The sequence below is a fragment of the Felis catus genome, chromosome X, assembly GCF_018350175.1.
Source record: "Felis catus isolate Fca126 chromosome X, F.catus_Fca126_mat1.0, whole genome shotgun sequence".
Taxonomy (NCBI): Eukaryota; Metazoa; Chordata; class Mammalia; order Carnivora; family Felidae; genus Felis; species Felis catus.
In genome coordinates, this window is record NC_058386.1 from 56,585,883 (window position 1) to 56,609,304 (window position 23,422).

General features: G+C 47.8%; 1 protein-coding gene across 1 annotated transcript in view; it reads left to right on the forward strand.

The window, feature by feature from the left end:
- The first annotated feature begins 10,779 nt into the window (after positions 1 to 10,779).
- The window catches only part of NALF2 (NALCN channel auxiliary factor 2), a 30,421-nt gene continuing 17,778 nt past the window's right edge, over positions 10,780 to 23,422 (forward strand). The window contains exon 1 of the mRNA XM_023248947.2: positions 10,780 to 12,587. Coding sequence (XP_023104715.1) covers positions 11,727 to 12,587 — 861 coding nt within the window. The 5' untranslated portion in view covers positions 10,780 to 11,726. The remainder of the gene's footprint in view (positions 12,588 to 23,422) is intronic.

Sequence of the window (23,422 nt, forward strand, 5' to 3'; positions counted from 1 at the left end):
TGAAGGCATTCACCCCAAAAGAAAGAGCATGAAGAAACGACAGCCAGGGATTTAACCAACACAGATAAAAGCAAGATGTCTGAACCAGAATTTAGAGTCATGATAATAAGAATACTAACTGGAGTCGAAAATAGATTAGAATCCCTCTCTGTGGAGATAAAAGAAGTAAAATCTAGTCAGGATGAAATAAAAATGCTATAACTGAGCTGCAATCATGGATGGATGCTGCGGTGGCAAGGATGGATGAGGCAGAACAGAGAACCAGTGATATAGAGGACAAACTTATGGAGAATAATGAAGCAGAAAAAAAGAGGGGGATTAAGGCAAAAGAGCACAATTTAAGAATTAGAGAAATCAGTGACTCATTAAAAAGGAACAATATCAGAATCACAAGTGTCCCAGAAGAGGAAGAGAGAGAAATAGGGGTAGAAGGGTTATGTGAGAAAATCATAGTGGATAGACACAGACATCAAAATCCAGGAAGCACAGAGGACCCCCATTAGATTCAACAAAAACCGACCATCAACAAGGCATATCATAGTCAAATTCACAAAATACTCAGGCAAGGAGAGAATCATGAAAGCAGCAAGGGAAAAAAAGTCCCTAACACACAAGGGAAGACAGATCAGGTTTTCAGCAGACCTATCCACAGAAACTTGGCAGGCCTGAAAGGAGTGGTGGGATATATTCAATGTGCTGAATCAGAAAAATATGCAGCTAAGAATTATTTATCCAGTATGGCTATCATTCAAAATAGAAGGAGAAATAAAAAAGTTTCCCAGAAAAACAAAAATTAAAGGAGTTTGTGACCACTAAACCAGCCCTGCAAGAAATTTTAAGGGGGATTCTCTGAGGGGAGAAAAGATAAAAATATAAATACATTCATACACACATACATGCCAAAAGCAATAAAGATTAGAAGGGACCAGAGAACACCACCAGAAACTCCAACTCTACAAGCATGATAATGGCAAAAAATTCATATCTTTCAGTACTCACTCTAAACGGCAATGGACTCAATGCTCCAATCAAAAGACATAGGCTAACAGAATGGATAAGAAAACCAGATCCATCTATATGCTGTTTACAAGAGAGCCACTTTAGACCTAAAGACACCTTCAGATTGAAAATTAAGGGGATGGAGAACCATCTATCATGCTAGTGGTCAACAAAAGAAAGCCAGAGTAGCCATACTTATATCAGACAATCTAGACTTTAAAATAAAGACTGTATAAAGAGATGCAGAAGGGCACTGTATCATAATCAAGGGGTCTATCCACCAAGAAGACCTAACAATGGTAAACATTTATGTGCCAAATGTGAGAGCACCCAAATATATAAATCAATTAATCATAAACATAAAGAAGTTCATGAATACCATAATAGTAGGAGACTTCAACACCCCACTCACAGCAATGGACAGATCATCTCATCAAAAAATCGACAAGGAAACAATGGCTTTGAGTGAGACACTGGACCAGATGGACTTAGATATATTTAGAACATTTCATCCTAAAGCAGCAGAATATACATTCTTCTCCAGTGCACATGGAACGTTCTCCAGAATAGACCATATACTGGAACACAAATCAGCCATAAGCAAGCACAAAAAGATCAAGATCATGCTGTGCTTATTTTCAGACCACAACTCCATGAAACTCAAAATCAACCACAAGAAAAAATTTGGAAAGGTAACAAATACCTGGAGACTGAAGAACATCCTACTAAAGAATGAATGGGCTAACCAAGCAGTTAAAGAGGAAATTAAAAAGTATATGGAAGTCAATGAAAATGACAACACCACAACCCAAAACCTCTGAGATGCAGCAAAGGCAGTCATAAGAGGAAAGTATATAGCAATCCAGGCATTTCAAAGAGGGAAGAAAGATCTCAGACAGACAACCTACCCTTACACCTTAGGGTGCTGGAAAAAGAACAGCAAATAAAACCCCAAATCAGCAGAAGACAGGAAATAATAAAATTAGAGCAGAAATCAATGCTATCAAAACCAAAAAAAAAAAAAAAAAAAACAAACCAGTAGAACAGATCAATGAAACCAGAAGCTGGTTCTTTGAAGAATTAACAAAATTGATAAACCACTAGCCAGTTTGATCAAAAAGAAAGAGGAAAGGACCCAAATAAATAAAATCAAGAATGAAAGAGGAGAGATCACAACCAACACAGCAGAAATAAAAACAATAACAAGAGAATATTATGAGCAATTATATGCCAATAAAATGGGCAATCTGGAAGAAATGGACAAATTCCTAGAAACAAATACACAACCAAAACCGAAACAGGAAGAGATAGAAAATTTGAACAGACCCATAACCAGTAAAGAAATCAAACTAGTAATCAAAAATCTCCCAAAAAACAAGATTCCAAAGCCAGGCGGCTTTCCAGGGGAATTCTACCAAATATTTAAGGAAGAGTTCACACCTATTCTCTTGAAACTGTTCCAAAACATAGAAATGGAAAGAAAACTTCCAAACTCTTTCTATGAAGCCAGCATTACCTTGATTCCAAAACCAGACAGAGACCCCACTAAAAAGGAAACCCCACTAAAAAGGAGAACTATAGACCAATTTCCCTGATGAACATGGGTGCAAAAATCCTTAACAAGATATTAGCCAACCAGATACAACAATACATTAAAAAAATTATTCACCACAACCAAGTAGGATTTATATCTGGGATGCGGGGCTGGTTCAATATCCTCAAAACAATTAACATGATTCATCACATCAGTAAAAGAAAGGACAAGGACCATATGATCCTCTCAATAGATGCAGAGAAAGCACTGGACAAAATACAACATCATTTCTTGATAAAAAAAAAAAAGTCTTTAAGAAAGTAGGGATAGAAGGATCATACCTTGAGATCATAAAAGCCATGTAGGAAAGACCCAACGCTAATACCATCCTCAATGGGGAAAATCTGAGAGCTTTGCCCCTAAGGTCAGGAACACGACAGAGATGTCCACTCTTGCCACTGTTATTCAACATAGTATTGGAAGTCTTAGCCTCAGCAATCAGACAACACAAAGAAATAACAAGCATCCAAATCAGCCAGGAGCAGATCAAACTTTCACTCTTCGCAGATGACATGATACTCTGTGTGGAAAACCCAAAAGATTCCACCAAAAAACTTCTAGAACTGATCCATGAATTCAGCAAAGTTTCAGGATATAAAATCAATGCACAGAAATCGGTTTCATTCCTATACACCAATAATGAAGCAACAGAAAGAGAAATCAAGGAATCAATCCCATTTACAGTTGCACCAAAAACCATAAAATACCTAGGAATAAATCTAGCCAAAGAGGTGAAAAATGTATGCATTGAAAACTATAAAAAGCTTATGAAAGAAATTGAAGAAGACACAAAAAAAAATGGAAAAAAAAGTCCATGCTCCTGTATAGGAAGAACAAATATTGCTAAAATGTCAATAGTACCCAAAGCAATCTACATATTCAATGCAATCCCTATCAAAGTAACACCAGCATTCTTCACAGAGCTAGAACAAATAATCCTAAAATTTGTATGGAAACAGAAAAGACCCCGAATAGCCAAAGCAATCTTGAAAAAGAAAACCAAAGCAGGAGGCATCACAATCCCGGACTTCAAGCTATACTACAAAGCTGTAATCATCAAGACCGTATGGTACTGGCACAAGAATAGACACTGAGATCAATGGAACAGAATAGAGAACCCAGAAATGGACCCACCAACGTATGGCCAACTAATCTTTGACAAAGCAGGAAAGAATATCCGATGGAATAAAGACAGTCTGTTCAGCAAGTGGTGCTGGGAAAACTGGACAGCAACATGCAGAAGAATGAAGCTGGACCACTTTCTTACACCATACACAAAAATAAACTCAAAATGGATGAAAGACCTAAATGTGAGACAAGCAGCCATCAAAATCCTCGAGGAGAAAGCAGGCAAAAACCCCTTTGATTCTTGGCTGCAGCAACTTCTCACTCAACACATCTCCAGAGGCAAGGGCAACAAAAGCAAAAATGAAATACTGGGACCTCATCAAAATAAAAAGCTTCTGCACAGCAAAGGAAACAATCAGCAACACTAAAAGGCAACAGACAGAATGGGAGAAGATATTTGAAAACGACATATCAGATAAAGGGTTAGTATCCAAAATCTATAAAGAACTTAGCAAATTCAACACCCAAAAAACAAATAATCCAGTGAAGAAATGGGCAAAAGACATGAATAGACACTTCTCCAAAGAAGACATCCAGATGGCCAACCGACACATGAAAAAATGCTCAACTTCACTCATCATCAGGGAAATACAAATCAAAACCACAATGAGATACCACCTCACACCTGTTAGAATGGCTAACATTAACAACTCAGGCAACAACAGATGTTGGCAAGGATGCAGAGAAAGAGGATCTCTTTTGCATTGTTGGTGGGAATGCAAGCTGGTGCAGCCACTCTGGAAAACAGTATGGAGGTTCGTCAAGAAACCAAAAATAGAACTACCCTACAACCCAGCAATTGCACCACTAGGCATTTATGCAAGGGATACAGGTGTGCTGTTTCAAAAGGACACATGCACCCCATGTTTATAGCAGCACTATCAACAATAGCCAAAGTATGGAAAGAGCCCAAATGTCCATCGATGGATTAATGGATAAAGAAGATGGGGTATGCATATATAATGGAGTATTACTCGGCAATCAGAAAGAATGAAGTCTTGCTATTCACAACTACGTGGATGGAATTAGAGGGTATTATGCTAAGCAAAATTAGTCAGAGAAGGACAAATATCATATAACATCACTCATATGAGGACTTTAAGAAACAAAACAGATGAGCATAAGGGAAGGGAAGCAAAAATAATAAAAAACAGGGAGGGGGACAAAAACATAAGAGACTCTTAAATATGGGAAACAAACAGAGGGTTACTAGAGGGGTTGTTGGAGGGGGAATTGGCTAAATATGTAAGGAGCATTAAGGAATCTACTCCTGAAATCATTGTTGCACTATATGCTAACTAACTTCGATGTAAATTAAAAAATAAATAAAATAGGGCCCTCTATCTCTCTGCCCTATTTGCCAACTCATCCACCACTGACAAATAATCAAGCAAGCTGCAAATGCTATCTGATGCTCAAATCTAAGTAATTACCCATAATCACTAATGCTGTTCTAAGGTGAGCATGAACTCTTGTATTCAAATTCTGCTTTAGCCACTTGCTAGCTGTGTGGCTTTAGATAAGTGCCTTAATCTGTCTGTCCCTCACTTTCTTCATCTGGAAGATGGAGAAAATAACATTTCATACCTCACAGAATTGTTGCATAGACAATTAATGGACTTAATATATGTCAATGCTTAGAACAGTACCTGGTACATACTAAGCACTATGTAAGCATTTTTATTGTTATTGATTCTCTCTCCCATCCCCCAACTTAATCACTTGACACCACCCTGCTTGTTATAATCTTCTTGGCTCTAAACCCTAACTTCAATGACTACTTCTGATCCTTCCACTCTGGGGGCTCTTTCCTGGGTCTCTTTACCTCTAGACCAATTAAGCCTAGGTCCTTCAGCTGTTCCTCATATGATATGGCTTCAGGTGCACCAGCCTAGTGACCCACCTTTGGACACTTTGTACTTAGCCAATGTATCCCTGTTTAAATGGGTTGTCCAGAATGGAGCACAGAGCTCTAGGTAGGATGTGACAAGTATAGAGAAGGGCATAACCATCTTTTCTCTTGTTCTAGTTCTATACTTCTCTTAATGCAGCCTAAAATCTAATTACCTCTTTTGGCAGCATCATCACTCTGTTGGCTTGTATTGACTTTACAATCAAATCAAGGTCTTTTTCACATGTGCTGTTGTTAAACCAGGCAGGTCTCTTCTATCCTGTGCTAGAGGAACAAACCAGCTGTAGTTGCTGAGAGGAAGTCAAGTGTAGCAGTCAAAGCCCGGTATATTAGTGGTTTAGTATAAAGGAAAAGTAGTCCAGGCAAGCAGTTGGTGGTTGGGGTTCATGGTAGATGCTACCAGTTGTTTGCCCTATAAGGATTTCCTTCTTCCTTACTCAAAGAATCCCAAGTTTGCTCAGAGCATTAGTGTGCCCAGCTAAAAGTAGTGGACTTTCTGGCTTCCTTTGCAGCTGGGAGTGTCTATATGACACAGTTCTAGTCAAAGAGATGTAGGTAGATGTCACTGGGGAGAGTGTTCATTCTGAACAAAAAGCCAAAGCCACTCTAGAATGTTTTTTGTCCTTAGTCTTCTTTCCCTGTGGCTCTTTCCCCTTCTTCCTGTCTATGATACAGACATGAGACCCAGAGCTATAGCAGGTGTCTTGTGACCATGAGACAAAAAGCAAGCCTATCCTAAGGACAGTGGAGATGAAAAGCCAGGGCCTTGATGGCATTGTTGAACTGCCATACCAGCCCTGGACCATGTATTCAGGGAATTTTTGTTGCATAAGACAAATAAACCTCTATCTTAAATAGCCATGAATGTAGAGTTGTCTATTATCTGCAGCGAAAAGCACACCTAACTGACATAGTGTTACAATATTAGAAAACTTGGGATCCAAATGGAGGGCTAACATGAATACAAGAACTTAGACATTTAGAAATAAAAGTGTGCAGTTGGGGTCAGAGGAGTCCATCAGTAGGCCATCAGGTCTTAGCCACTGAATGGGGGCTTGGGGTCAGGACCTTCTCCCTCGATGGTGGACTAAAAGAACATACTGGGCCTAGAACTTGATAGGGAACTGGTGGTCAGGCAGGGTCTCTGACTGGGGTACTCAGACACAGGACATGAGACAGAAGGCCAGGGATCAGAACTGCACAATGAGACAGAGGCTCCGTGGAAACTTGAGATAAGACTCAGATTGGTGGCAAAGGGGCTACTTGATACAAGGTGAGGTTACTTCAATCCTTCCTGTCTTAAGACAGGTGTAGCCTGCAGGTCAGAGGAAAAGTACTCCAACTATAAAGGGAGAAGGGGGAAAGAGGATGGGATCCAAGCAGAGCCTGACAAGTTTTAGTTCAAGCTGTGCTTTAGCCATCCTGGCACTCTTCTTATAGGTTATTAGATTTAGCTTTAATTACGAGTCCTTGTTTCCATCTTTTTCCCATGAACTTTTAAGATATGAGCTTAACAGAAAATTCTCTGCATAACCATATTCGTCTCTTTAAGTGGCTGTCACTTTTTCTTCTTCCTAATTGTCAGAATTTCACTGTGGAAAACCTTCCCTTCCTTCTTCTACTCCAAGTCGTCTTCCCCCTACCAGGTTTGGGAACACTGTATCACTCTTCCTGGGCAGTCTGGGTCCCATCAGAAGTGACCCACCCTTATCCTCTGGCTCTGCTAACCTGGAGCAGGTGGAGAAAAAGGATTGGGAGGAGGAAGGCTGGCCAGGACTCACCAGTTCTGGGGAGCAGCAGTCCCCCTCCACACCTGGCTTTTCTACTCCAGGGGCCTGATTAGAAGCCACAATCCCAATTTCTTGTGTCATCTAGAGGGAGAAAATGAGAGCTTCCTCTGACTGCTGGTATGCTACTACTTCTCCTTTGTGTGCAGCAGGTACTGTGTAGGTAAGTTATTGTTACATTGTGCTCCTGTGATAATGCACCTTTGTGAGACACTTTTGGCCCTGTGTGCGCTGGGAGAGGGCGGGAGTCTTGCCTGAGTGACTTCTCACAGAAAGCTCCAGAGGTGCTCAGAGCTGATAGCCTAAACCTGGCAAGCTGCTCTTTCATTGGCATTCAAGGGTGTCCATCACTGTGGCCCTGCCAATCAGCTCAGAACCAGGCATCTGTAAGCGATTAGCCTTCTTTGTTAAACAGAACACTGAACCCTCCAAGGACTAAACAAAGAATGGCTCTGGAAAGACAGTTCTTAGGGAGGCAGGGGCAGTCGTGCCCATGGCACTAACTCAAACCCTTTGGTTTCATCTTCCTTCAGGCCCTACTTTCGTCCTTATATCTAGGCCAGTCCTAGGTCCTTTAATTTCTGTCATTTCCCTCCTATGTGTATTTCTTCTTTACTCCTACTGCTGGTGTCTTTGTTTAGCCCTTAATACCTCTCATCTGAACCATTAACCAGTCTGCTAACCAGTTTACCTGTCTCAAGTCTCCCCCTGCCCCAACCCAATGTCTATCCTACAGCCAAATGAATCTTCTAAAAATACAAATCTTACTGTGTCACCTCCTGCTGAAAACCTTTCAGCCTCTTCTGTGGCTCTCAGTACCCATGGGATAAAGTCCAAACTACTTAGCATGGCACCCAGGGCTCTTCATGATTTGTCTCCTGCCAAATCCTCAGCCTTGTTTTTGGCAGTGCTCCCATTTCACACCTATTCACAATGAACTACTTTGCAGATTTCTGAACATGCCATTCTTGGCTTTGCTCCTGGGCCTTTACACATGACATTCCCTCTGCCTGGGACATCCTTCACACACCACTTTCTCTCCTATCTGTCCAGCCAATTCCTACTCATCTCTTAAGACTTCAACTAAACTCCTTCAGCCCAAGACACATATTTTACTCATGCCCATATCTCTGATGCCTAGTACAGCATCTGTAACATAACAGATCCTCAAAAGATGTTTGCCAAATGAATGAATGAATGAATGGCCTCAACTCATATGCCCGTGTGCAAAGTTGTCTCTGAGGGAAGTTGACAGAGTGAATCAGTCCTTTCCCTTATGGGATGGAAACTTCTCCTTCCTCCCACTCATATTTATCTTTATTGCACTCAGTTGCAATTTCTTCTTTAAAATGTCTGTATCCCAGGACACCTGGGTGCTCAGTCAATTAAGCGTCTGACTCTTGATTTCAGCTCAAGTCATGATCTCATGGTTGGTGTGTTTGAGCCCCACATTGGGCTCCAAGCTGGCAGTACAGAGCCTGCTTGGGATATTCTCTCTCTCTTTCAAAATAAATAAACTTTAAAAAAAAACTAAATAAATAAAATGTCTGCTCTCTAATTCAACTGTGAGAGCATCTCAAGGATGGGGACATGTCTGATCCACTTCAGTCTCCTGCCTAGTCCCCAACATAGTACTTGGAACATTATGAATGAATAGGCTTCCCAAATGCCTGATATTTTTGTCCTTTGTCTCTCATATGCCTCTATTCCCTTCCTCACAAGCTCTCACCACCAATACAGCCAAACTGTCACACTATGGCTTCACAACCATACAGGGTCCCTTCTCATCCCTGAAACAGTCCTCTTAAATGGAATGCCCTTCCCACCCACCCAAATCCTTCTACTTCTTTAGAACAAGCTCAAATTTTCACTCTTCTGGAAACCTTTCATGCATCCACCCCAGCCCACCCTGAGTAGTGCTAATGATTCCCACCTATCTCATTTAGCCCTTGGCATCTCCTCATGTTACTCAGGAGAAAACCAAGACTCAGAGAAAGAAAAGATTCTCTCAAGGACACACCTCATGTTCAGTGGTAGAACTATTACTTGAACCCAAGTCTCCAGTCCATGAATCCTTCCACTAACCAACATACATTGTTTCCTCATGTAGACTGTAATTTCCTTTAAGGTAGGACTGTATCTTCCTCTCCTTCATATTTCCAGGGCTTTACTTGAGTGTTAAGAGAGCTCTAGAGCCAGACTGCCTGGGTTTCTGTCTTGGCTTCATCAGTTACTAACTATGTGGCCTTAGGCAACTGACCCTCTCTAAACTTCAGCTTCCCCCATAGGTAAATGAAGATAACAGTAGTGCCTATCTTATTAAGATTGTTGTGAAGATTAAATGAAATAATTCATCTAAGGTACCTTGAGCAGTGACCTAGCACCTAGTATACGCTCAATAAAGGCAATTTTCTTTATTGTTGTTATTCTTTATATTAACACAAATTTACTGGCAATGGCTGATTAAAATTTTGAATGGGGGAGTTACTGGGAGTGGAAGGTTGCGAGAAAAGGAAGTAGACAATAGGACCAGTCTGTGATTTGGTGGAATCCAAACAAGGTTAGTGGCGCGGCAGGACGTTTGTACGTCTGAGTTCCTAGTGCCATGTGACTCTGTGAGGGCCCCAAGCACATGGTTCCATCCGGGAGGCGCAGCTTCCCTAACTCTCTCTCAAGCTTTTCTCAGCAGCCTGTAGGGGGAGCCAGGAAGCTAGGAAGGGGGAGAGGCTGCTGTAAATCTTAGTACGGGCAGAAACGACACCCTATCTCTACTACCCATCTTAGCCCACCGTCTTGCCCCCTCCAGGGCGCTCTCCCAGACCTGTCCTCTGTGGCGTCAGAGCTGGGAGCTGTCCTTCAGCACCAGGGGCCGCCTCGGGCAGGGAGTTAGGGACACGGGGACTGGTTCCATCCGCAGCCGGCTCCAGCATCGCCTAGTCACGGGGACGGGAGACGCGACCCAGGAAGGCAGCGAGACGCTAAGGAGAAGCCTCTAGCCTCCTGCCACCAAGAATCACCCTCAGAAGTCCCCTAGCCCTCGGGGGTTGGGGAGGGGGGGTTGGCGGAGAGTGAGCAGCCGCTGGGGAGGGAGGCTGGCGCCCAGGTGGGCGGGGGAGGGAGAGCGCCGGGGCCTGGGACTCAGCGTGTGGCGTGTGCACGCGGGGAGCGGGCGGATGAACGGAGGCGCTGAAGTGAATGGAGTTGGGGGTGGACTGGAAACATCCCCAAACAGCACAGGCTGCGGCCGGCGGGGGCCGGGGGGGTGGGGGGCGGTGAGTCCTGAGGCGCAGGCGCAGTCGGGGCCCCAGTCCCGCTCCCTCCTCCTCTCAGTGCCTCTTTCTCCGCCCCGCTCCCCCCCCCCCCCCCACCAACACACTCGCACTCGGGCTCTCAAGGTGTTCTCCGCACAGCGGAAGATGGCGACAGACTGAGGGGGCATGGCCAGCGGGAGCCACGGGGCCGTGCCGCTTGGCGGCCACCACAGCGGTGCTAACGGGAGACGGAAGCGAGAGGCGCACTAAGTGAAGCCCCGTGTCGGCGTCCGGCGCCTGTGGCGCCGCCAGGAGCCAGGTGGCCCGCCCGAGCCGGAACTCTGGGAGCAGCAGGCGCGGAGCCGGAGCGGAGCCGGCCCGGGACCGGCCCGGGCGAACGGCCAGAGCGCGAGCGAAGCCCGAAGGGCCGGGCAGTGGGCCGGCCGGCGGGCCTAGGAGGGCGCAAGCGAGGCAGGGAGCGGCGCGGAGCAGGCAGCAGGCGGGCGGGCGGACGAGCGGGCGGGAGCGGCGCGGCGCGGCGCGGCGCGGGGCGAGCGAGCGGAGCGCGGTGGCTGGGCCCGCACGGCGGCGCTGAGGGGCGCAGAGCTGCGCTGAGCCGAGACGGCCAGAACAGAGTGCGAGCCGGGCGGCCGCCGGCGCGGAGTGGAGTGGCGCGGAGCGGAGTGGCGCGGAGCCGAGGGCAGCTGAGGGGCCCGACACTATGAGGAGTGCGGCGCCGCCGCCGCAGCCGCCACCGCCCCAGTGCCCCGCACCGCCCCCCGCCGGGACACCGGGCAGTGCCTAGCGGGCCGGGCGGCGGCGCCCAGACTGCGAGCGAGGGAGCGCGGGAGGAGCGCGGGGACGGCACGAGAGCACCCCGCGACTCTGGCCTTGAGCGGGGCCCCGGGCCGGTGGCCTGCCTCACCATGCAACCTCCGAGGTAGAGCCTGGACGGCGCCAAGGAGCGCGAAGCGGCGCGCAGCCCGCTCGCCCGCCAGTGACGGCCGTCCGGCCTCGCGCCTACCTGATCCCTCCAGCCCGGACCCCCCTGAAATATGTTCAGGGGCGCTTGGATGTGGCCCGGGAAAGACGCCGCCGCGCTGACTATCTGCTGCTGCTGCTGCTGCTGGGCTCCCAGGCCAAGCGACAAACCTTGCGCTGACTCTGAGCGGGCGCAGCGATGGCGACTGTCCCTGGCGTCCCTGCTCTTCTTCACCGTGCTGCTCGCTGACCATCTGTGGCTGTGCGCGGGGGCCCGGCCCCGGGCCAGGGAGCTGAGCAGCGCCATGCGGCCGCCCTGGGGGACCGGCCGGGAGCGGCAGCCGATGCCTCCTCGCGCGGTGCTGCCCCTGCGGCCGCCGCCGCCCGGCGAGCCCAGCGCATCCCCGGGCACTTGCGGCCCCCAATACAGCAACCTGACCAAAGCTGCCCCCGCTGCCGGTCCCAGGCCGGACTGCGGTGGCGTCCCAGAGCCCACGGGGCTGGACGCAGCTTGCACCAAATTGCAATCTTTGCAGAGACTTTTTGAACCGACTACTCCAGCCCCCCCACTGCGGCCCCCTGACTCCCCTTCCCGTGCCCCGGCCGAGTTCCCCTCCGCCAAAAAAAACTTGCTCAAAGGCCACTTTCGGAACTTCACTCTCTCCTTTTGCGACACCTACACGGTCTGGGACTTGCTGCTGGGCATGGACCGCCCCGACAGCCTGGACTGCAGCCTGGACACCCTGCTGGGGGACCTTCTGGCCGTGGTGGCCAGCCCGGGCTCCGGGGCCTGGGAGGTGTGTAGCAACTGTATCGAGGCGTACCAGCGGCTCGACCGACATGCTCAGGAAAAATATGACGAGTTCGACCTCGTGCTGCATAAATACTTACAGGCAGAAGAGTACTCAATCCGGTCCTGCACGAAAGGCTGTAAGGTAGGGACTGGCGTCCGCGGGCACACCACCTACCTCGGCGGCGGGAGCGGTGGCGGTGGGACCCGGAGAAAAAAGGAGGTCTCCGCCTTCACCTCTTCCCATCACCCCCACCGTTCACAGTAGAGCACTAAGAATGCTACCTTGGGACCCTCCCCAGAGAAGGGGCCTCAGGGATTCAGGTCAGTTAACCACCTGGCCAACTTCTATTAATTCCGGGTTTGGGCACCTTCGGACTGGGGCTTCCTGGTGCCCCGCCCCCGCATGAGGAGGGAGGGGTCACGGACAAAGGGGTGGAAAGAGGGATCTGGCTCCCCAGTCTTCATTCTCAGCCAGTGGTGTCCCCTTCCTTACCTCGGCCGGAATTGAATGTCCTGGGACTGACTGGTGCAGGGGGAAGGCCAAAAGTGGAAGGAGAAATATTTGCCAACCTAAACCTCACCCTCTGGCCCCTGCCAATGGGTGAGAGGAGAGGCATTCCTGCTGGTGGGGCACCAGGCTCTATTGACCTTATATGACCTGAGGTGGAGCCCAGGGTTGCCTGTCTTGTCCCAAGGAGGGAACCTGCCAGGTCCTTGTCCCTGATAAAAGGAGTTGGGAACAGGGCACAGCAGCTTGTGGGAAGGCCAGTGGAGGCTGGTGCATTACAAAACTCCTAGTGCCTTCCCAGTACACTGGGGTAGCAGTGGAGGGGAAGCTGGCTGGCTGGCTGCTAGGAACAGGCATCCAGAGGAGAGGGGAGGCCGCAGCAGAATGGGCCTGCCTAGGGCAGAGCTGGGTATGGAGAAACTTCTTGACCCTCAGCAGGGTCATTCTGGACAAGAGGTGCATGGCGGCTGTAAGCATTTTGGGATGTGGTGCTACTGCCCTGTTTGCTCAGCCTGGCCAGGTGGCCTGCCTTGGGGAGAGAAGAGAGCAGCAAGGTCAAAGGGTCAAGTGAGGAGGAGACCAGGTGGGGTGGTGGCCTCACTCATCCTGGAGCTAGGGGCCGAGAGCTGGAGAGGGAGACAGTGACTCCTATCCTCACTTGTCTCCCTCTGAGGCCTTGGGGAGGGGCAGAAAGTGCCCCCTTTCCATGAAATGTGACCCCCATGGACTTCTTCAGGGTTCCATGCTCTTCGTGAGCTTCTTAAGGATTAGGCAGGGGATTGGGGAGAAAAGGGGCAGCTCCTTGCTCCTGACTTCACTTTCTCCTCCTTTTTCCTGTTCTCGTAACCTAGCAGTCTCCCTCCCGCCTCCCTCTGCCTCAGCTGACTCACTGCCTCACTCACACTACCAAATGAGATATTCCACTTCTTAAAGGTGTACAGACAGATAGACAAACACACACTTCCATACACCACCACCACCACCCCAGGCAAAGTCATACAGAGATATAGAGAGATTGTCGCACCCACAAACAGTGCCATAGAAGCAGACACCGTGTCCCCCACAGGCGTGTCTCCCCACGATGTCAGAGACACACAGGCGGAAGAACTGTCACATGAAGAAGGACATGTTTTGTCATGTAGACAGACACACACCCTCGATGTCAGTAACAGATATACACTCGGTGAGAGCAGAGGGATGTGGTCCACTAGCAGACAGAATAATAAAGGATGTCTATCTTTGTGGCCCTCCCTCCAATCCCATGGCCCCAATCATTTTTCTTCTCTTCTGTCACCAGGATGCCTGAGAGACCACACCACAACTTTCCCATGGGTTTATTTTTCCCATATTATAGTTGCCTTCAAGCTCTGTCTGATGCCACACTAAATAATCATCCCTCATATTACTTATTTTTACCAAGCAGTTTGATGTAGGAGAAAGGATGTCCTGGATTCAGGAGGCCTTATCACCTCCGCCACTTGTTAGCAGTGTGACCTTGGGCATGTCACTTCACTTCTCTGAGCTTCCATTTCCTCATGTGTAAAACGGGGACCCTAATCCTCACTCTGCCTACATCCTCAGTCTTTTGTGAGATTTAAGTGGGAAGAGATAGCTGATAGTGTTTTGTAATAATAATGTAACATCTGACATTGATGTTGTGCTTAGGGTTTTACCCTCTCTCGCATATATTATGAGATCACAACTGCCCAGGAGGATGGCAATACCAGCACCATTATCCCCATTTCACAGATGAGGAAACTGAGGTGCAGGGGGAATCCAGCAGTTTGTGTGAGGTCACTTAGCTGATGCGTAGGAGTGCCAAGCCTCCAACCTGCATGTTCTGCAGAGGAGCACAGGCATGCTTTTGCCGTAGCCTCCCATCAGGTTCCCCTTGGCTGAAGCCCTCCCTGCTCTCCTTTGTCTCCTTGTCACTGTCACTCTCTTGCTCTCCCTCTCAAGTGAACTCTGCCTGCTCTCCTGCTGCCAGCTGTGCTGGGAGAAGGGCAGTGCCAGCTTTATCCTAGTCTTTCCCCCTCATCTTCAGCGCTGTCTCCCTCAGCTGAGGCCTAGGCCCCCAGGACTCTGGATTGCAGCTGCATTATGGGCACTGAGGGAGAAGGCAGCCCTGCTCTGCTCCTACCTGCAGCCCCTCTCTCTTCACCCCACCATTCCACCTCTATCCCAGTCCTTTTTGCGGATTCCCAAGCCTGCCCCTAGGCTCCAAGCCCTCCTGTCCAGCCCCTGCCCCAAAGGGGATCCTTTGGAGATGATGCCCCATCCTCAAAGCTTCTCCTGGGTAGAGAGCCTGTAGCCCAGGCCAGGGTGAAGAGGCTTCCTCTACTTCTGGAAACCAAGCTTGGAACCCCTGGTCCAGGGCCAGGTAACCGCCCCATTCCTGGGGCCCTGTCCTGAGTGTCTCAGTCAGATCTTTCCGGGGCAGCCCCAGAAACCCTGTTCTCTTTTTCGGCAACATTCTGCCCCTGTTTTGGGCCATGCAGGCCCCCACGAATCATACCTGTCCTCACTGCTGCCTGTGACACCTCCCAATTTAGTACCAGCTGCAACATTTCCTTAATGTGCGACTGACTTCCTCTCGCACAGTAGGGGATGTTAACTTAGGCAGGCCGCTGCCCACCCCCACCCTGACCTCTCCCAACCCCAGGCCCGTGCTCCACCCCTCCCTCGTCTCCTTGTGCACACACCCTCCCCCTAAGCTCTTAGCTCCCCCTCCCCTTGGCCCTCACTCCCAGCCCTTCCCGTGGTTACTGGACAGCCACCTCACTCCCCCATAGGTCTCCCCCGTCCCAACCCTGCCAGGCCGCTGCCTGCTGCTGATTGCCTTTTCCCCCACCTCTGCCCCTTTCCTACTCAAAATTCAGGACGTTGCGACTACGGGGAGTGGTGGAAATGAAAACAAAACCCTGGCTTCTTCTTTCATAATTCTCATCCAAGAAGGGAAAGAATCCCAAGAGGACAATTAGCTCTCTTACAAGCCATAGGGCCACATAAGTAAAGGTTGGTGCCAAGGAAGGATGTGATAGTTCTACTCTATTCTGGATAGGCTTGAACCCACCTGGCAGACTGTGTGTGTTTCATTCTGGATCTCACACTGAGCAGGTCGGGAGGGGGCTGGAACCTGAATTCTCCTGGACAGAGTTGAAGCAGCTGTTTCAACAGGTGAAAAGGAGACTCGGGAGAATATGGGCTCTGACTTCCAACCTCAGAAGAGCCCTCACGGTGCAAAGGAGGCATGTCCTGCTTAGCAGCCCCCCCCCCCCGCCCCCCGCCAGGGACTTTGTAGTGAGAAAGTCCTGGGTTCCAACTCAGCTCTTTTATTTATTACCTCTGTGACCTTGAGCTAGGGACTTCAACTCTCTGAGCCTCACTCATCTCATCTGTAAAATGGAGTGAATTCATCATAACAGCCCTGTGAGGTCATCATTAATGAGAAGTCTGCACAGTACCTAGGCCTGGCACATCAGAGTTGCCCAGTTAACAGCTTTTTTCCTTCCAAAGAGGGAACAGACTGCCTTCGAAGGAAATGAGCTCCTGCTCCCAGTAAATGTCTGGCCTGATTCAGGCAGACTCCTGGAGGAAATGCCATGGAGATGACTCTAACTCCAGATTATGGGGGGAGTTGGACAGGTGACCTCTGAGGTCTGTTTAAGTCCAGAGTTTAGGCCCGTGAGCAGAGCCTGCTCCCTGAACAGGAGCCTCGGATGGGAAGGGCCAGAGAGAGGGGCCTGACACACAGAGGAGGGGACTGCCAGAGCCAGCACCTTGCCTTCTGCCCATACCCGTTGGGGCCTTGCTCTTCCTCCACTCTGGCTGGCAGCTGTTTCTGCCTCACTGCCTTCCTTTCTCCTCCCACCTTCCACAGCTTTCCTGCTAAGCAGGACTCCTGGGCTGACACTGATACTGAGAGCAGAGAGCTCAGGTCACTGAGCAAAGGGCAGATGCCCCAAGTTGGCCAGTGGTCCCTGTTGTCACTCGAGGTTACATGCTAGGAGTGCCCCACAGTCGGCCTCCCTGACCCAGGGTTCTTGAAGGCAGAGAGGAATCCCTGGTCCATGCTGGGGGTGGGGGGAGGGAGAGACAGTTAAGAAGGGGCCTCCTGGGAACCATGGGAAAGCCTCTGCTGGGGAGGAGTCTCTAAATCCACAGAAGCTCATTGCCCAGGAATGTGAGCATTGGGCCTCCGGGAAGAGAAGGGCCAGAGAAGAGGCAATGTGCATAGCTCAGACAGGGATATAGTGGATTCGATGTGGGAGTAGGAAAGTGACCTCATGCTGCCCACACCTCTCCAGACCCCTTCACCCCCATCCTGACCTACCCCCACCCCCACATTCTTCTCAAATTTTAGCCCACACCCAACCCACATACCAATGGCCACACAACCTTTCCAGTCTCTTAGAAGATCATGCCAGAGCATTCACAAGCTGCACCCACACCTCACTTTCTTATCCCTACCCCTACACCTACACTCATCCAACCCCCACTTCTCCCAGCAGTTACGTCCATCCCCTCACCCCATCTCCCCTCCCACCCCACTCCCCTCATCACCCACCTCTACCACACACCCCTCCCAACTTTTACCCCATGTTCTTCCCCTCTCTGGCTCCTTGCCCTAACCACTCCCTCCTGCCACCCTGCACTGTACCTCTTTCCCTTGATAACCTCCATGCCCCCTCACCCCTTGCATCTCTCACACCCCATTCACACTTCACCTCCCTTATCCCCATCTGCTCTCCTGCACCCCCTTCCATCTTCTGGCCCCCTCTTCTGTCCTCTCCCTTCCTCCTCCTCTCCCTTTCTGCTTTCATGTCCTCCCTGCCTTCCTGCTCCCTGCTCAGGGTAGACATGTGTATGTGTGACATGCACACACACTTAGACACACACTCACATGGACACACAATCTTCTTCATGGATACTTCCCATCCTTCCCACAGGCTGGTGCCTGACTACTATAGTCACCATAGCAACGGGAACCTCCAGGAAGGATTCGCTGGTATCTCCTGAAGGTGGAGGTGGGGGGAGCTAGGTGGAGGAAGGGAGCCCAGCAGCCTCCCACCTAGTCTCATGGTCTGCTGGAAAAGTCTGCTGAACACAGTGGAGGTGGGGTGAGGAAAGGGAAGACGGTGGGCGGGACTGAGGATAAAGGAGGGTCAAGGACCTCAGAACACATCACTAGCCTGAGAGGGTGCTTCTAAGTCATACAGGTGCCTGTCATCTCCTCCCTAGGCATTGGTACCTCAGGGAAAGGACACACCCGCCCCTCCATGTGTAGGTGGGTATGTAGGAGGACATCTCAGGCTCAAGGGTGGGAGTTTGCCCTAGAAAATCTTCTCCCTCAGGGCAGTTCTTTTGTGTTCCCACCCTCTGGGGCTGTTTACCTGCTGTCTGCCCAGGCAGACTGGGCATCAAACGTGCCTTCCACCCCCACCTCAGCTCTTGTCTCAGTTTCATGCACATCCCAGCTGCAGGTGTTTGCTAGAAATCCAGGGGCACCTTCTGATGGGGTCTAGACAAATATGGGCTTCCAGAAGTACCATTCTCCAATGCTGACCCAGGAGGTCTTGGGAGAATGGGTATGTTGTGTTCCTGTGATTAGAGGCACGCACACCAAAGCTTATGCCGGTGGCCAGGGATGTGGGATCAGACTTTTCTCCCTAGGCATAAGAGGGGGTTCAGAACAGCCTGAATTTTTGACACCTTGAGCCAGGTAGGTGCTTAGAGGGGAGAGCAGGGGCACAGGCAAGCTGTAGCTGGCCCTGGGGAGGGAAGGAGTTACTACAGACTAATAGGGGCTGCCAGGACCAAAGCTCCTGCTCAAATGGATTCTGGAGAAGGGAGCTGGAACCTGAGCCACAAGTCTCTGGGCTAGAAGGCTAGGCAGACTGGTGCCAAAGCAGAAAAGGATAAGAAAGGGAAAGGGGGCTTTTGAGTGCCTGGGAGATTACAGGGGCTTTATAGGTGTCCATAAACACATTTAAATCCTGACAGTCATCCTAGCAGGTGGGTACTATCATTATCCCTACTTTACAAATGAGACAACTGAGGCTCAGTGAAGGGAAGTGACCCACCCATGCCACACAGCCCAAAGGTGGGGGGACTGGGATACATAATCAGGTCTGTCTGTTCTTTCCCCAGAGCACACAAGTATAAAGAAAATGTTAATGGTGTCCTTCAGCTGTCAGAAACAATGCCCAGCTGGCTACCGAGAGTCTGGGCTGCAAAGCCACACTGACCTCAGAGGAAGTCCAACAAGGCCTCTTGGCAGCTTGGGGTCCCCTGGAGTCGCTCAAATGCAAAGTGGGAATCCACCAAAATCCTCTTGGCTTGGTACCCCAGTCTCTTGTCCTTGGGACCCAACAACAATCACCAGTACCCTCTTGGGATAGTGACAGAGGATGGGTGCCAGGAAGGGAGGTGTTTGCTGCCTTCTTTTTCCATGGGCTCTACAAAAGAGGTGGGAAGCACTGGGCTCCCCTTGCCTGGAGGGAAGGTATTCCCTACATTCTCAGCCTCACCCACTAGAAAGACCAACCAGTGCAGGAGGGGAGAAGGTCCTCCTCAACAGGCCTGGTGCAGGCCTGAGCCCCACCCAGCACCTGCTGGGAGAGCTGGTAGGGGAAACAGTGAGACCTTGTCACCCCAGAGCCTGATGACGCCTGTCCTGAGCTTTGGACACCTAGTTCCCTTGCCAGTGTTTTGGTGAGCCCTGGCCTGGGATGGCTAGGCTTCTCTGGGGGAGTAGAAGGAAGTGCCAACTCACCAAGTGCTGCTGCAGAGAGACATGTAGTGGTGGTGGGGGTTACCATTGTTTCCTGTCTTCTTATTTGGTTTTCAGCAGATAGCATAGCCACCTGGCAGATCTGTAAAAGGTGAATGTATCTGCTTAGGGTTAAACTCAACTAGAACTTCTAACACCAAGTGAAGCTTCCAGAATTATAGACTCAGAGTCTTGCAAAAATACCCCTTTTTCCAATTACCAAAGATATGCTCTTTGAGAAATTTTGAAAATAGAAGTACAATAGGTAAAAGGACCCAGAGACACTCTTAATGTTATAGTGTATCTCCTCCTAATAGGTCTTTTTCTGGCATATATATTTTTTTAGTTTTTCCATTATAGTAAAATATACATAAGATAAAATTTACCATATTAACCACTTTTAAGTGTACAATCCAGTGACATTAATTACATTTGCAATGTTGTACAATAATCACCACTACCCATTTCTAAAACATTTTTATTCTCCTAAGCAGAAACTCTATAGCCATTAAACAATAACTTTCCATACCTCCCTTCCCCAGCCCCCAGTAACCTCTATCCTATGTTCTGGCTCTGTGAATTTGACTATTCTCAGTACCTCATCTACGTGGAATCATACACTATTTGTCCTTTTGTGTCTGGCTTATTTCATTTAACATAATGTTTTCAAGGTTCATCCATGTTGTAGCGTGTGTCATTCCTTTTTATAGTCAAATAATATTTTATTCTCTGGATATACCATATTTTGTTTATCCATTCATGTCTATGAGTACTTGGGTTGTTTCCACCTTTGGGTAATTATGAATAAAGCTGCCATGGACATTCATGGACAAGTGTTTGTGTGGACATATGTTTTCATTTCCTTTCATCTTTTGGCTACTGTGACTAATGTTGTTAAGGACATTGGTGTACAAGTATCTGTTTGAATCCTTGCTTGCAATTATGTGGGGTATATACCTAGATGTGGACCTGTTGGATCACATAATTCTATATTTACCTTTTTGAGGAATCACCACACTGTTTTCCACAGCAGCTGCACCATTTTACATTCTTCTCAGCCGTGCACAAAGGTTCTAATTTCTCCACATCCTTCCCAGCACCTATTATTTTCCATTTTTTGAGAATAGCCATCCTAATAGATAGAAGTATCTATTTTTACATAGTTGAAATCATAGTTGTTCACCCTGCTCTTTTAAAGTTACTGTTAAAGTTATGCCAAGTATCTTTCCATGTAATTAAATATTACAAAACATCATTCTTGATGAGTGTACAATATTCTATCACAGGAATATAGTGCAACTTATTTAACTAGGCTCCTATTGTGAGATATTTACTTCCAACTTTTACTATTACAATTAATGCTGTGATGAATATCTTTGTTAACAAATCTCTGTCAGATCTATGATTCCTTTTTTTAATAAATGCTATGTCAATCATTTCTTTATTCCTCTACTTTGCTGAGTTTCTTAAATCACAAAGTAATGCATACTCATGGACCAAATCTAACAATACAGAGGTTTATGCCCTGAGGTCATTGATGTTAACAATTCCGTGTGTATCCTTCTGCCCCTCTCTCTGAGCTTACATAAACATTTGCACACCAAATGACTTTTTCTTTCCTTTGTTTTGCATACAAATGGGAGCATAAACATTAATTCTGCAGGATGAACATTTGGGACTAGTCTAACACAATCAAAGAGTCCTACTCTTTTCAAGGCTCTTGACATACAAAATTTCTGTCTTACCAATTTCTTTCCAGAAGGGTTATATCCATATCTAGTTTATATCCTTGCCACAAGTGTGGGACTAATTTACCACCCTTTTCCAGTATTATCATATTTTTAAAGCTTTACTAAGTTGGGGTTGAAAAAATGGCAGAGCATTGGCTTTTAATTTGCATTCCTTAGGTCAAAAATTTGTTTTTCTTCTTTGTAGGCCATTTGTATTGCCCATTTTGTGAATTGTCTGTTTATATCTTGTGTGTTTCTTTTATTGATTTATATGTACTCTTTTATATGTATGAATGGTTTTAACCTTTTTCTGATCACATTTGTGTCAGTTGTTTTTTTCATTTGTTATTTCAATCTTAGAGCTGAAAGGAGGGAATGGAAAGAAAAGAACTATCCCAGGCCCTTAATTCTTACATCTACCTTGGGAAGTGCAAAAATATGTATCCCTGTTTTACATAGGAGAAGACAGGTTCAGAGAGGTTAAGTAAACTAGCTCAAGGTCATTCAGCTAGTAAGAGTTGGAGCTGGGATTTGAATCCAGGTCAAATCCAGGGATTTGATTGCCAGAAGGCAATGGTACTGCCCAATCTGTGCCAGTACAATTAAACTATAGGTAAAGCTTTGTGCTAGTTGCCTTGCCAACATAATTTATAGAAAGGTAAGGGTAGGTGCTTTTATTATCTCCATTTTGCAGATGAGGAAAATGTAGATCAGGGAATTTAAGTCACTTGCTTGAGGTTTCATAACTGGTAAGAGCAGACCTGGGATTTGACTGCAGGACTGAGTTTAAAGATGTTTGACCCTGTCTTCTCCTCATACATGCTGCCTCCCTAGGGATCATCATCTTGGATCCAAACTAAGGCCCAGAGAGGGAAAGTACTTTGCTCATAGCCACATAGCAAATTAGTGGCTGAGTCCCTGCCTCCTTGCAGGTGACTTGTCCAAGTTCACAAAGCTAGTACTGGCAGAGCCAGAGTCTGAACCTAGCTTTAGCTAACTCTCCATCTGACTTAAGCAAAGGCTTTGCAGTGAAGAACATTTATGGGGCAACCTGGGTAGGAGAGATTAGGTAGAGTGCCCTGAGGCCTTTCTGAAGGAATGGACTCTTGCATTGGAATCTTCCAAGGCAAAACTGTTCCAGAAGCCCCTAAATGATAGGACCCGTGACAGGACAGCTAGTGTCCATAGCCAAGAAAACCTTTCTACAAGGAGACAGCCTTCCCTTCACCTGCTGCCAAAGATTAAAGCAGAAATAGTGAGCCTTCAGCTGTGGGTAGGAAGCTGGTGGGTTTGGATGAAACAAAGCAGTAGTTGCTTCTTCTCAACATCTCCGTCTCCTAAGTTGTGTGTTTGTGTGTGTGTTTAGAGGAAAGTGGGAAGGGAGTGCTTTGATGGGAGAGTGGAAATGATCATTTGTAGCCCCTAGTACCCAAACATTCTTCCCTTCACATCCCCTTACAAAGAAAACCTTATTCATACAAGAAATGGGCTGCATACACTGACTTTAATTTTTTTCAAATTTTTAAAATGTTTTTAATGTTTATTTATTTTTTGAGAGAGAGAGAGAGACAGTGCAAGCAGGGAAAGGACAGACAGAGAGGGAGACACAGAATCCAAAGCTGGCTCCAGGCTGTGAGCTATCAGCACAGAGCCCGATGTGGGGCTCGAACTCATGAACTGCAAGATCAAGACCTGAGCTGAAGTCAGTGGCTTAACCGACTTAGCCACCCAGGTGCCCCTAAATACACTGACTTTGGAAAATCACTCTCACATCCAGTCCTAGAGATCTTTCCCCAACTTGACCTGAAATTCTATCAAAAAGATTTAAGTAACCAGCTAATTATTTTAATTGTAATAGTGAAATGGAGAGGTACCAGCCAAGGGGCAATACGGGATATAAGAGCTTGGGCACTAAAGTCCAGGTAAATCTGGCTTTGAAATCTGTCTTCTCCATAAAATAATTGCTG